Below are 14,982 nucleotides of genomic sequence, written 5' to 3' on the forward strand. Positions count from 1 at the left end.
TTAAATTGGGCACTAAGAAATGCTTTAATCTATAAGTTAAATATTTACTTAGAAACTTCTATACATGATGTAATAAAGATTTCCATTGAAACATTTTGAAAAACCTTAGTACCTAGACTACTTTTATAATCTATTTAGGAAATTTAGAAAAATGTTTTCATAGAGTTTAAGTGATATTCTTTTTCTAGCAACCTGCAAATATTCTTTGAGTTAATAGGAGACTATATTGAAGAAACTGGGTGTGGTTAGCCTGGATAAGAGAATACTTTTAAGGGGCACGTGATTACTGAGTTCAGGTATTTAAAGGGCTATCCTGTAGTAGAAGGATTGGCTTGTTTTGTGTGCTCTCACAAGACAGAACCAGGAGCTGTGAGTGGAGGATGTAAAGAGACCAATTAAGGATTGCTATCAGGAAGAACTGTTAATAGTTAGAGTTGCCCAGCAGTGGTTTGGGTCGCTTTGTGAGGTGATGGAATGGGAGGGGAAAACATGTGATAAGTTCCTGCTCTGTGCTGAGCACTGGGAATACAAATAGGACAGCACGGATGTGCCAGTGTTCAAATTGGTCACGTTCTCATTGGATGAGACATCATGTAAAGGAGGGTGCATTTTCATGACAAATGGAATGACTCAGTAGCTTTTAGGGCCTGGCAGCAAAGTAGTAAGCAAGATAGTGGGGCCATGAAGACTATAGGGAACAATAGCGTGGGAAATTTGGGTCCGAGAACTGACAAAGAGTTGAATTCCAGGGTACCTCTGGAAACGATGGGAATAAGATAGGGTGTCCAGCATTGTGGGAAGTGGATAATGGGTCTTTTGTTGGGGAAAGGGAAAGATTGACTACTGGTGGTTATCATCTGTCCCGGTACCTTCTTTTTTTAGGCTAAGGCAGGGGAAGGAAAGGTCCTTTGCTCTCTGCAGTGGTTGACTATTGGTGATTCTGGTCTGCTTTGGGGTAGGTGATATTTAAATATATAGGAGCTGATGAGATTACCAAGAAAGGGCCCAGGGCAACAAGAGCTTTGGACTCACCCACAGTTAAGGGATGGGATGTAGATGATGATATATTTAGCACATGATAATAATGAATCAGACAAGGGGAAGAAGACCTGGAGAGAATAGTGTCAGAAAAACTCGAGGAGGAGGGTAAAACAGTGTCAGATTCAGAGGAGTCAGTAAAGTTGAGGATTTAGTGATTAAAGATCATTGGTAATACTGGAGAGAGCTATATGAATTGAATGATGAGGTCAGAAGCCAGACTGAAAAAGATTGAGAAGTGAACTACAAATAGATTTTGTATTTTGAATGAATGGAATATTTACTTAGGAGCTGGAGGAAAGAACAGTTATGACATGATGGCAGTTTTGTCATTTTTAGGTCCTTTTTTGTGTGTTGAATACCAAGTCTTTTTTTTATTTACCTAGAAGCTTAATTATTTCTGAATTATATCCATATATTTGATTGAATTTAAGTTCCTTGAGAGCATGGACTATTTCATTTTTGTCTCTTTATCCCTAGTGCCTAGAACACTTGCAGTTATATAGTTAAAAAAAAGCACTGTATTGTCAGAGTCCTTGGGTTCACATTCTCATATTGCTACTTAATGCCTTTGTGACCTTGGAGAAATGTGTGTGTGTGTGTGTGTGTGTGTGTGTGAGAGAGAGAGGGAGAGAGAGAGAGAGAGAGAGAGAGAATGGATTGTGTTCCCCAAGAAATGTCATCTATTGTACCTAATTCTTTGGTCATTTTTCAGCAAATTCTTTAGAATTTCCCTATTCAAATCGTATAACGGCTTGTGATTTCATTACCATAGGCTCCTTCCACTGATGTAGATACTAAGCTGCCTATAACTCATGATCTTATCGAGTTTTGTGAAGCCCAGGATGGGAAATGACTTGCCCATGGTCACCTAGTTAATATGAGTCAGAAGTGAAATCTGAAACCATGTCTTGTTGACTTCACATGCAGCACTCTCTTCTATCCATTATTATCATTCTGCCTTATCATATAGTGCTGGATTTGGAGTCATTGAACTTGCATTGAAATCTCAGTTCTGCCACTTAAACTACCAAGGCGACCGAGTCACCTTACTTCTCTGGGCCTCTCTAAACCTCTGTAAAATGAGGGAGTTGAACTAGATGACTTTTTTTAGGATCATAATTCCAGATTTCTTTCCAGAACGATTGGACCAGTTGACAATGCCACCAGTAGTGTTAGTATGCCTGTCTTTGCAGCTCTTCCAACACTGACTGATTAGAATCTTTTGTGATCTTTGCTTATTTGGTGGGTAAAGCCTCAGATGTTTTGATTAGCATTTCTCTTATTAGTGATTTGGACCAGTCTTTCGTATGGTTTGCCAGTAGTTTGTTATTTTTTAAGAACTATTTTTGGACAACTTTTTATGCGATTTATTAACTAATTTATTTAAAAATGGTTTATTTTGTAGGATCAGGATTACAGATTTCAAGACCCATTTCTCCTTTAGGAGCTTGTGCATTTTATTCTGACAGATATGTTATCAGTTCTATATAGATTGCGAATGTTGTATCTTTATGTGATACTTGTACTGTAGACATCTTCTTTAATCTGTTTCCTTTTATTTTAGAGATGCTACTTTTTGTTGAAGTTTTTTTTAATCTGTATAATCCCATTAAAAATTTCTTTTAATTTTTTTGGTTGAAAAATTTTTCTCCATAGTTGAGGTGAATAGGTCATTTCCTTTTTTTCTTTTAGTTTGTGTGTTGATTAAAAAAAATAAAATATTTAATTAAGTTAAAGTTTTTGTAGTGTGTGTGTGGTGTGAGGTTTGCCCCTGAACTCAATTTTTACCATACAACTTTACAAATGTCCTATCAGTTTTTTAAAAAAAAACTTAAGTTTTTATTGATATCTTTGGCTTTTAATATCACCATAATTTCCCCCAGTATCCCTCCTCCCTCTCCCAGAGAGCTATCCCATATATAACAAATGATGTATTTTTTTAAAAACAAAAAGAAGAAAATCAGCATAACTATTCAGTTCATTGAAAAAGTCTGAAAATACACTATCCTCCAAACTAACACATAACTAAAAAACATATAGAGAGGCTTTTTGTGTAGTGTGTACACAACAGACACTTGTATTAAATCGTCTACTTTCCTCCTGGTAATGCAACTCTAAAAATTTTCACTTAGAAAAAAATTGAAAAATTTATGTATCCTACTCATGGCTTTCCCACTTCTGTGGAAGAGTGGGGGGAGTATCTCTTTTTTTTTTTTGAGCCATGTAATTCTGCAACATTTACTTTTGATAGTTTTTTTCTTTGTTTTTACTCTTTACACTGTTGTAAGCCCTTGTGTAAGGGTCAGCTAGTTGGCACAGTGGCTAGAATGCCAGGCCTGGAATTAGGAAGACTGATCTTGCTGAGATCAAATCTGTCCTCAGACACTAGCTTTGTGACCCTAGGCAACTCGCTTAACCTTATTTGCCTCAATTTTCTCATCTGTAAAATGAGCTGTAGAAGAAAATGGCAAATAACTTCAGTATCTTTGCCAAGAAAACCCAAGTGGGGTCACGAAGAATTGAACTTGACTGAAAAAATGACATAACAACAGTCATTGTGTATGTTGTTTTTTCTTGAGTTCTACTTAACTCTTCATCAGTTCATTTAGATCTTTTCATGCTTCTTTGTATTCATCATATTCATTTCTTACAGCACTATAATATTCTGTCATATTCAAGTTCCAAACTTTGTTTAGCCATTCTCCAATTGATGTGCATCTGTTTTGTTTCCAATTCTTTGCGTTCATAAAAAGTGCTGCTATAAATAGTTTGTTGTATATAAGGAATATTAAGTCTTTCTTCTTAAAGTGGCCTTAAGTGTATGGAGTATAAGTAGTGGAATCTCTTGGTCAGAGAGTTTGGATATTTTAGTCACTTTATTTATGTGATTCCAAATTCCTTTTCAAAATGGTTGTATTGATTCATAGCTCTACCAGCAGTACGCTAATGTGCCTATCTTCCTCCAACCCCTGTAAGGGGGTTGAATATTCCCAACTTTTATCCTTTTTGCCAACTTGCAGTGTGTGAGGTGAAACTTCAGAGTTGGTTTAATTTGCATTTCTTTTATTATTAATGATTTGGACCATTCTTTCATATAGTTGTTAATGGTTTGTAGTTCTTCTTTTGAGAACTGTTTGTGTCCTTTGACCGTTTATTGGGCTGCAGCAGGTTTTGGGTTTTTTTTTGGAATAAGGATTCCAGTCCCTAGGAATGGGTAGTTAGTTACAGCTTTTATCATTGATTTTTTTAATATACAGTAGGTTCTGTTTGTAAGTTCTCTATTTTGTGAAGAGCTCTTCATAAAATATCTGTATAAGAGGACATATCATACGTTGAGAGAAGGGTTATAATTAAAAAGGTTTATCATTCATAATCAAAGAAACTATTATAAGATAGAATGGAAATTCATATCATATTGACTTCTCTGTCTTCTGCACCTCAGAAGACAAGAATTGTGTTGTTAACGTATTTTTAAGTTGGGAAGAGCCAGTGGAGGAGAAAGGCCTAGAACAGTTTGCTCATTGTCATATCATTTGGTCCCCTGACCCCATTATTTGAAACAATTTATGTTATTCCAGTCTTATCTTCATAAGCACATTTTTATTATTCCCTCACACTTTCCTATCCTGTTTTTAAAAAAAAAAGTATATTGATGTCATTTGTTTTTACATCACCTTTATTTTCCATTATATTTTTCCTTACCTCCTTCTAGAGAGCTCGCCCTTATAAAAATTTAGCAAAACTAACAAAAATATCAAAAAAAAGTCTGATATTATATTTGGTCTTCCACATCTTTGGTTCCCCTCCTCTGCAAAGAAGTACGGGGGAAGGTATCTTCTCATTATCTTCTTTGGGGCCTAGCTTGTTCATTATAATTTCAAAATATTCAGTTTTGATTGTTTTGTTATGCTTTCTGTTTATATTGTAGTCATATATGTTGTTTCCCAGGGCAGCTGGTGGATAGAATGCCAGGAAGTCAGGAAGACTCATCTCCCTGAGTCCAAATCTGGCCTTGGACACTAGCTCTGAGGCAAGTCACTTAACCCTCTTTGCCTCAGTTTCCTCATTTGTAAAATGAGCTGGAGAAGGAAGTGGCAAACCCTTCCAAAATCTTTGCCAAGAAAACCCCAAATGGGGTCACAAAGAGTTGGGCATGACTGAAACAACTGAACAACAGCAGTGTTGGTTCCCTGGTTCTACCTACTTTACTTTGTATGTCATGTTCACATAAATCTTTTCCATTCTTCTCTGTATTCATGACATTTTCTAAAATATATGCTTCTTAAGGAACATTTCTTTAAAATATACACACATAGTGCTTTCATCTTTGTTGGTAGTTTGAGAATGAATTTACCAGCCACAGTTAAATAATTTAGTGACTGAAAGAAAAATTACTTCAATAAAAAATCATTTTATGGGTAAAATTGAAAAGCATAATTTTAAAATATATTCTTCTTTCAGAATTATTAAATACCTCCACATTAATCTTTTTAAGAATAAACCAATGATCTATTCATTCTTATTAAAGTTAGTAGGCAGTGTATTGATCATTTTAGTCTTATTTTACCATTACTCCCCTCCTATTTTATAGAAGATAAAACTACTGAAAAATGTTTAAAATCAGAAAATAACAAGTTTAGGGAAAGTGACTTTTTTCATGTGTGTTTTTCATTGTATACCTCACAAATAAGTTTGTGGTCTAATTAGACTATTTTAACTTAAGCAGATGACGTGCAGACCAACTACTGTGAAATTGACTTAGACAAAGCAAAAAGAGATGCTTTTGTATATGCTATCAAGAATCACTACTGGTACCAGATGTACATCGATGATTTACCAATATGGGGTAAGTAATGTATAATTTAAAGTGTACTTTGACATTTTCTTAATCAGCATTATTTATTTAATCACTTTGCACTGAATTGGTTACTGCCTTTACAGTGATTAAAGTAATTCTCTACTCTGTACATGTTTACATTATGTATAAAAATAATTCATTTTACCGTGTTGTCATAGATCCCTATTACTAATTATGAGTAAGCATCATTCTTATTAAAACCAAATTATGAAAAAACTAAATCCAACATAGACCTTCCAAAGAAAACAACACATTTTGCAGAGTGAGACAAAGTTAATTTGAAATTCAGAGGTTTAAAGTAAACTTGAAGTTAAAGTAGTCTTGAGGTGATTATTTCATACAATGGAAAGGTGGGTTTAAATTTGATCTGGCTAATTCTGGCTCTTGATTAGTAATATGATATGGTTAAGCTCTTGTGAATATCCTTAGTTTTGCTGTTTCTTAAGTTTTTTTCCAAAAATTCATGTGTGATTTGAATACTTTTCAAACAGTTAGCCTTTGATAAGCTATGCTAGTCAGGAGAGTTTAGTGTATAAAATCCATAATGATATGTAATCCAAAGGTTATCTAACTTTAGAATATTTTTGGACTTATATTTGAATTTTTAAGTGCCTGCTGTTCCTGAAATATATGGTGCTTATGAAACATGCCATGAAAATCTGACAGAGGAACATTTAGAAAGTTATTTAGCTTCCTCATTCAATCCCATTCAGTTATTTGTTGCTTACCTATCTCTCCATACTGGGTATGAATATATAAAATCATATCTTTTTTCCAGAGGGCAAATGAAGATTCATTTCACTCATGCACTCCTGTCCCATGTTATTTTTCCTTACATGGCTAAGTAAGGGAGGACAAGTCAATTGTAGTTCTGGTTCTATATTGACCTCGGGGATAGGCTGAAGTCTAGCAGTATGTAGCAAATAGCAGTGGTGGAGGGATTTTACACTGTCTTTTTTCTGGGCCCTCGGGTACATTAGTGGGAACTATGCTAGGTACTAAGAAAAATTTTTGGACTTAATGAGTTAAGAGAACATTGTTACTTAAAGCACAAAAGTAGCCCAAACACAGAACCTGAAGTTCTAATACGTAATTTAAATTCTCACAGGACTGTGGCTTCCTGATTTATGAGGTGGCAGGTTATTGAGGGGAGTCCTCCAGCATTGGGCTTTGAGCTATTGCCTTTTCTTACCTCAATGCTGTCCCTCTGCTTTGTGAAAAGTGGACCATGCTGTTCATATGGGCTATTCTTTAACATGTATGGGGGTGCTCATAATTGCCACTGATAGTGACCAATCACCACCTAATAAGTCTTAGAATGATATACCAAATCAGTTCTCTTTTTAAATCTGTTAATGACAGAGAGCTTCTCTAGAAGGTTGCCTTGGAAGCAAATCTACACAAAATAGTGGCATGGTCTAAGAAATTATCTGAATTTCTTAGTTCTTTGTGAATTGAAAACCAATAATCAGTCAGCAAACCAACAAATTTTTTTGGACTTCTGCTCTGTGTTCAGCATTGTGCTAGACTCTGAGACTGGTGTAGACACAGATGACACTCACAGAGCTTAGTGTCTAGTTGGTGCTTGCAGCAAGCATATACATTAAGCAATAGGTAACAATACTGGGTAACAAATGATAAGTATTACAAGATTGTTAATGCTAATTGGAATTCAGAACAGGAAGTCCACCTGGAATAGTCAAGGCAAGTCTTTTGGAGAAGGTGGAATTTAAACTTGGTCTTTTAAGGATAGACAGGATTTGGATGGGTGAGGAGGGTGTATCAGTCAGTTGAAATGTCATGAACTGAGATATGAGGAAGGAAAAGCAAAGGCCTTTTTGGGGGGCATTAAAGTAGGCCATTTGGTCGGAGAGGGAGTTTATACAAGAGAGTAATAGATTGAATTTTACATGTGTTTACAATCTGTTCCAGATCTAACTTCCAACCATGGGTGCAAGGCTGAGGTGTTTGCCCTTGTTTTGTAGGTAGTTGGAAGTCATATTTATTCTAGGAGTACGCAGGGAAAGCAGAAGGCTTCATTTGGAAGGTGTTGCTAGAAGTAGAGTTAAAGTGGGAGTAATTCCAGACATGCGATGTTACCAGTGCAAAAGTAGCAAGGTAGGCAACAGAGTGACATGTTTGAAGAACACCTGGACTGTAAGATTGCCAGAAATGGAATCATATATGACAAAGTTGGAAAAACAGTTTGGAACCAGGTTGTGAAGGGTTTTAAAAATTAAACAAAGGAGTTTATACTGATCCTTGAAGCAATGGGGAGAGTCAGTGGAGTTGCTTGAGGAGGGCATAGTGACATGGTCAGACTCATACACTTTGGGAAAATCTCATATACGGTTGTGTAGAGGATGGATTGGAGAGGAAAAACACTTGAGGTATGTAGCAAGACCAATTAGGAAGTTATTCCAGTAGTCCAGGTAAGAGGTGAAGAGGATGTTTACTGGAGATATTGTGGAGGTAGGACTGGTAAATTCTGACTATTAGATATGTGAGAGGGAGAATATGAGGAATCATGGATAATACCAGCATTGTGTTACTGAGTTACTACAAGGATGGTAATACTCTGGACAGAAATAGGGATGTTTAGAAAGGATTTTGGGGAGAAGATAATAGGTTTAGTTTTGGACTTGTTGAGTTGGTATGCCTCCAAAGACATCCAGTTAGACTAGATGCAATTATAGATAAATATGTATGAGTAAATATATATTTATATAACAATATGCTTATGAAAACACATGTATGTACATACATAATATATATTTTTTGAAGTTATCTTTATAGAGATGATAATAAAATTCATGGATGCTATTGAAGTTGGTCATCAAGTTAGAGAGTAGAGAGGAGGATTAGAAGAGGGCCCAGGACAGCCTCACAGAGTAATGTGATCAGAGTGGTGTCTTGGGGACATCACTGTGGTATAGATGTACAGGCTGGATTGGAGAGTATGTAAGACTCGAGGTAGGGAGATTTTATAGGAGAGTATTGCAATGGTCAAGGCAGAGGTGTTAAGGACCTAAATGCTGATAGTGGCAATGAGCATAAAAAGGAAAAAAATAGATGTGAAAAACAGTGTAGGTCACATTTCATATGACCTACACTACGAAGAGAAATCAGTAGAATTTGTAGATTAAGTGGATATTGGCAGGTTAAGAGGGTCAAAGATGTTTCCAAGTTTTTGAATAGCCTGGATTGCTGGGAACGTGGTGAAGAACCTTTCTGAATCTGTTTCCTTATCTGCAAAAAGGGAATAATAATAAATTATTATCCTCACAAGCTTTTTGTAGAGAGATCTTGTGCATTGTAGTGTAATGTTGGACCTGGAATCAAGAGAGACATGGGTTTCAGCCAGGTTTCTGACATTTTCTAGCTGTGTGAATGGGCAAGTCACTTAAACTCTCTGATCCTCAGAGGCTCTGATTATGCACCTAGGGGGCAAAGTCGATAGAGCTAGGTCTGGAGTCAGAAAGATCTTAGTTCAAATCTAGTATCAGAAACTTAACTAGCTGTGTGACCATGGGCAAGTCACTTAATTTCTATTTGCCTCAGTTTCCTCATCTGTAAAATGGGGATTTTATCAGCACCTACTTTGCAGGGTTATGGTGAGGATCAAATAATATAATAATTGTAAAGCACCTAGCACAATTTCTGGCATAGTAATCACTACATAAATATTAGCTGATATTATTATTTTATTATTATAAATGTGATGAGTGTTCTTTCAAATTTATTTCATTATATTATACTACCATATATACCATACTACACTGTGTGAACTTGAGCAGCTAGGTGATGCAGTAGATAAAGCCGTGGACCTGGAGCAGGAAGTCTTTGAAGTCCTTAATTTGAATCTAGCCTCAAACACTTAGTAGCTCTGTGACCCTAGGCAAGTCACTTAACCTCTGCCTCAGTTTCCTTAATTGTAAAATGGGTATAATAGCACCTGTCTTAGGTATGTTGGAGAATCAAATGAGATTTTATATATATATATATATATACACACACAGATATGTATACACACACACACACACATATATAGTGTTACGTAACTTTTAGCTATTATTATTGTTGCTGTTGGACAAGTCACTTAACCTTTCTGAGCCTCACTTTCTTTATCTGTAAAATAGAAATAATAATTGTACTACTTCTTTCATAGGGATGCACTTGGCAAACCTTAAGATGCTATATAAATGTGAGTTGTTGTTATTGTTCAAGGCCCAATCAATTCTGATTGGGCTTCAGCCAAAATCAAGGAAGTCTTTATAAAATCAGTTGGTATTTGAAATGGTTCTCAACTTTTTTGCTATTATTCAGTGGCAAAGATTAGTTGAGTTATAGGCCATTAAAGTAGTGGAGAATGGCCTCCATTGCAAGTTAGTGTGGGACTGTTGCAAGTCACTGTGAAACTACAGACCAAATAAATGCTATATATTGTGGTACCAAGTTCTCTAGTTCAGAAGAAGAGCAGAGGTCTTCAACAAAGTCTTTATGGAAAAAATGTTATTTGAGGATTTTGTAGGATCTATAGGATTTGTAGTTGGAAAGGAGAAAAGCTGAATTTAGACAGACCCTTGCAGTCACCAAGGAAACATCTGCCTAGATAGCAATATTGTACAGTTGTGTGTTGTTGTGAATATAAGCATTAGAGCCATTCATTTTTAGGAGGTGTGGACCTTCACAAAGGGCAGTTGATCTGGGATATGTACTTCCTGGTATATTTTGGAGGGACTATACATGTCCATGTGCCCAGAAGGAGATTGATTAGGACCTCTAGAATTCTTCTTTTGTTTCCTTAAGAGAGGTGTTATAATTCCTCGACAAGGTTAGTTCTTTCATAAGATATGAACTCATCTGGCTGTACTTTTAACACCATGTAAAGATGATTGAAACCTTTAGGTTTGATATTTGGAGTTAGGGATACCTGGGTTTTTGTCCAGCTCTGCTACTTAATATTTTGGAATTTTGGTCAGCACTTTATCTCAGTGGTCCCCCACTTTCCTTCATCTCTGTGGCCTTATCTGTGAAAACGATGGAGCTTCAGGTGATGATCTGTGAGCTCCCTTCCAGTTCTAAATTTGTGATCTCTATGATTCAATGAAGGTATTTCAGGAAAAAGGAAAGGAAGGATTGAGAGAGAGTGTGCAAAACCCTGGACATGTGGTTTGTGGAGGTGACAATGAGAAGACCAACTTGGTTAATGGAAAGTAATTTTGTATCCCCTGCCACCCTCTAAGTGCTTAGTATAGTTTTGGGCTCATGGTTAATGCTCAGTGAACACTTTTGAATGAGTTAGTTCAGTTAAAAATTCTATAAAGCCCCTTTCATGTGCAATGAATGGAAGTAAGACACAGTTCCTGTCCTCCAGGAGCTTAAAATCTAGTAAGGAGGATATAGCATGTATGTTCACTAACTATAAGTTAGTGTGTTCAGAGTATAATGAGAAATTTGAGGTTGGAGAGATCTTTTATATCAAGGGCTTTCAAGAAACTGAAGTATTGGCCGAGGGGTTTGAAGGAATAGATAACTAGAAGTGTGATTGGTTGTTTTCACTTCTTATATTGACTTCTTACTGGTGTCTTTCATCACATTGTCCTTTGTATTTGCTTGTGTGTCCAGGGGAAATAGAATGATGGAGAGTTCAGGAAATTTTTATTTTTATTCCAAGCTACCAAATGGCTTAATTATCTAAAAAACCACTCTCTCAGTGTCTTTCATTTTTCATCAAAAAGTATGGCAAACCCTCCCCTACATCACAGGATTTTTATGTAATTTAAGCATAAATTTTATGTAATTTAATAGATATGAAAATATTTTTAAAAGTAAAGATCTATACAACTATGAGTTGGTAGAGAGGGTAGGCCTTATAAGCAGAAAGATCAGGACTTAATTCCTACGTCTGACATACATTAGCTATGTGACCATGGGTAAATCACTTAAGTCCTCAGTGCCCCTGGCTGCTTTTTTAAGGCTCTAAATTATGGACAGATGGCCGTTCTGCCATCTGTAGATTGGTAGAGAGAGACTCCATACTGTGAATTCCCCACACTGATGAAATCGTGGGACTGGATAGCAAATATTTATATCGGATTTGAGGGATTCTCTTCCCTTCTAGTAGTAGTGATGGATTACACTGAACTGTACACCCAGTCTGCTTTATGACCTCTTGTCTGGAACTGTGGAACAGTTTTTCTCTTCAGTAAACTATTTGGCTTCTCTGAGGATCATCCTATACCATTGCCTCATTAGCCCTGGGCTAAATAGTTTGTTACTTACATTCCTCCAAATGAATATTGTGGAAATTAAAAAATATTAACATACTCTCACTTTGTAGGAAAATTAGAAAAAAGAGACTTTTACTGCATTGTAAAATGTAAGCATTTTGTTTTTATAGGTATTGTTGGTGAAGCAGATGAAGATGCTGAGGATTACTATCTTTGGACCTATAAAAGGCTTGAAATAGGTTTCAATGGAAATCGAATTGTGGATGTTAACTTAACTAGTGAAGGAAAGGTGAAACTGATAGCAAATACCAAAATCTCAATGTCATATTCAGTAAGTATTAAAATAATATGCCATTCTGGGAGCAATATTTAGGTCATATCCTAAACAAACAGTTAAGTTTGTTCTAGAATTGAAGTAAATGAACAAGAAATTTGTTGGAACTAAATATTATAACTTTTGTCTGTTTGATTTACCTGTTCCATCATCTTGAAATCTTTATTAAGAAAAGGACATCTTGGGTACAGCTTTCTGTAGTGCACATAAATTTTGTTCTGCAAGACTTATTCCCAGATATAACAAAATTTGACCTCAAAATTATCCTCTTAGGCTAGAAAAACCATGTATGTATTCACAATACATAATGCTTTGTGTTATCTCTTTTCTAACATTGAGTGCTGATAGATACTCACCTTAAAGTTGGAACATACTGTTGTTTGGCAGGGCAGATACAAACCATATTGCCATTTCATGCTCCACTGGGTGGGATAGGAAGTGTCATTGAAATGTTCATCAGAGATGGGATTTTAACAGCCCTGATGGCAAAGTCTACTCATACCACTTTCTGGGATTGGGAATGGTAGAAAAAAGAAAGTATAGGGAGAGCCTCTCTTTTTTTCCTAGTTACACGGTAACTGGAAGGGTGAACTTAATAGTAGCCAGTTTTTAGTCTTTTAATAAAAACATTGCATATATGTGCCAGTGCAAATAATATTTGAATAATTTTACTTATGAAGTTTTTTTGGTCTCATTAAGTAGAAATAATTCAATCTAAAGATAAAGTTTTCTTCTTATTTTCATTGAAAGTGATTTAATTTCAGATATTAAACTTATCCCAGATTAAAACATTAGCCAACAATAAATAGATCTTGAAAACTGAAGAACTTTATCACTGTTAGAAGATCCTAATAGGACAAAGTTAAAATGTGTTGATGTGTATAGAGAAGAATTTGCACTGACTTCTTTTTGTCATGTCTGTATTTAAGTGCTAGTAATGGCAGCTACTCTTCTTCCTTTATCCGGTTTCTTAATACTTGTAAATTTCCCAAAAAATTTCTTTAAAAGTTTGTCATCTGTTTCTTTGGTTTTTGTGAATTTTTCAAATTAAAATTTATTTCAGGTGAAATGGAAAAAATCAGATATAAAATTTGAAGATCGATTTGACAAATATCTTGATCCATCTTTTTTTCAACACAGGGTATGTAAATATTTTATGTATTTAAGACATTCAATGCATCTTAATTTCTTTCACTTTTTTCCCATTGAACTGACATTCTTTGGAAATGAAACACATTAGATGTCACTGATAGGTTAATGACCATCCCTCTTTGAAATAAAACATGGTTCTTTGGGATCTTCAGTTTCTGTACTAGAACATTAGACTCTATAGGGTGGGTAGATATAACATTTATTAAGTGCCTACTATGTGCTAGGCTGCTGGTCCCTGTGATAAGGATGTCCTGCCAGCAAGATTGTCCTTGCCTGTAAGGAGCTTACATCCTAAAGGGGAAATTGAGAACAGACAGAGGAGGTACTGGGATGGGGGCATTTCCTGGAGGAGAACGGGACAAAGAGTATGTGCTGCAGGAAGGTGAGGTGAGGAGGGGGAAGGAAAAGGAGAGAGGGAAGGCTTCCTTGCCTCCAAGTTGGAGGGCTCAGGCAGAAAGTCTGAGTGAGCACGTTAGGTGTAAGGAACTCATGGTGTTCTTGAGATGACTAGTGGAAGATCCCTAGAGAGAGCACCCAGCCACCAGCTTAGGGTCGGGAAGGTATGGATGGGAAACTACTTCTCCCACTAGGCAGATGTGAGACCCTAGGCCCATCAGTTAACCACCATGCTTTATTTTCCTTAGGAGTAAAACAAACGGGCTGGATTTGAAGGCCTTCGCTTCTTTTCTAGCTTTGAGTGTGTGACCCATAGCTGTAATCCTAGAGTGTTAACAAAGTCTTTTAGGTTCTGTATATTTTGCAGCTTTTTAGAGTCTCCTAGTCCTGAAAAAGTCATGTAAGTGTCTCCCCTCTACAGGAAGGGCAGTCTGGACTTAGCTTTGTGTGACTCCTTCATTAAAGAAGACATATGAGAGCTGGGGATAGAGGGATGCTGCCATAGTTTGGAGACCTGAGGGGTGGAACTCTTTTGTTTTTTTTTTTCTTCTTCTGATCTTACTCTGCTCATAGCACAGGGCTTTTGGTGTTCCTAGACTTTTGCCCATTCCTTCTATTCAGGTTTCAGGTTGAAGTTCCATCAAAACTTCAGGTGACCCATCCCTCTGTCTTATAAGACTTAATCATATCTCTTCAGAAGAAAGCAGAACTTCAATTGTTTATATTTTGGGGAGAAGCAGAAGGCTATTCCAGATAGTCAATGAAGTATTTTAACATGTTGTCCTCTGGCTCTAACTTCTACCATAATCTAATTCGTTATTAGCACTGCTGATGCTTGCTGGAGCTAGTGGAACACATGATAATCTTCCCCCCCTACTTTCCACTCCCTCTTCCCTCAGATTCCTAGAAGCTCTTTGGGGAAGATATAAGCTGCTAACTCAAGCCACCACCCATAGTGCTATGACTCC

General features: G+C 36.4%; 1 protein-coding gene across 1 annotated transcript in view; it reads left to right on the forward strand.

Annotated features, from left to right (window-relative positions):
- Positions 1-14,982, forward strand: part of TM9SF3 (transmembrane 9 superfamily member 3) — a 74,967-nt gene that overhangs the window by 16,171 nt on the left and 43,814 nt on the right. Inside the window, exons 3-5 of the mRNA XM_027858099.1 lie at positions 5,768-5,887; positions 12,303-12,463; positions 13,530-13,607. Of these exons, the coding sequence (XP_027713900.1) occupies positions 5,768-5,887; positions 12,303-12,463; positions 13,530-13,607 (359 nt within the window). The remainder of the gene's footprint in view (positions 1-5,767; positions 5,888-12,302; positions 12,464-13,529; positions 13,608-14,982) is intronic.

This window comes from Vombatus ursinus, unplaced genomic scaffold (genome assembly GCF_900497805.2).
Source record: "Vombatus ursinus unplaced genomic scaffold, bare-nosed wombat genome assembly UNPS02000749.1, whole genome shotgun sequence".
NCBI lineage: Eukaryota > Metazoa > Chordata > Mammalia > Diprotodontia > Vombatidae > Vombatus > Vombatus ursinus.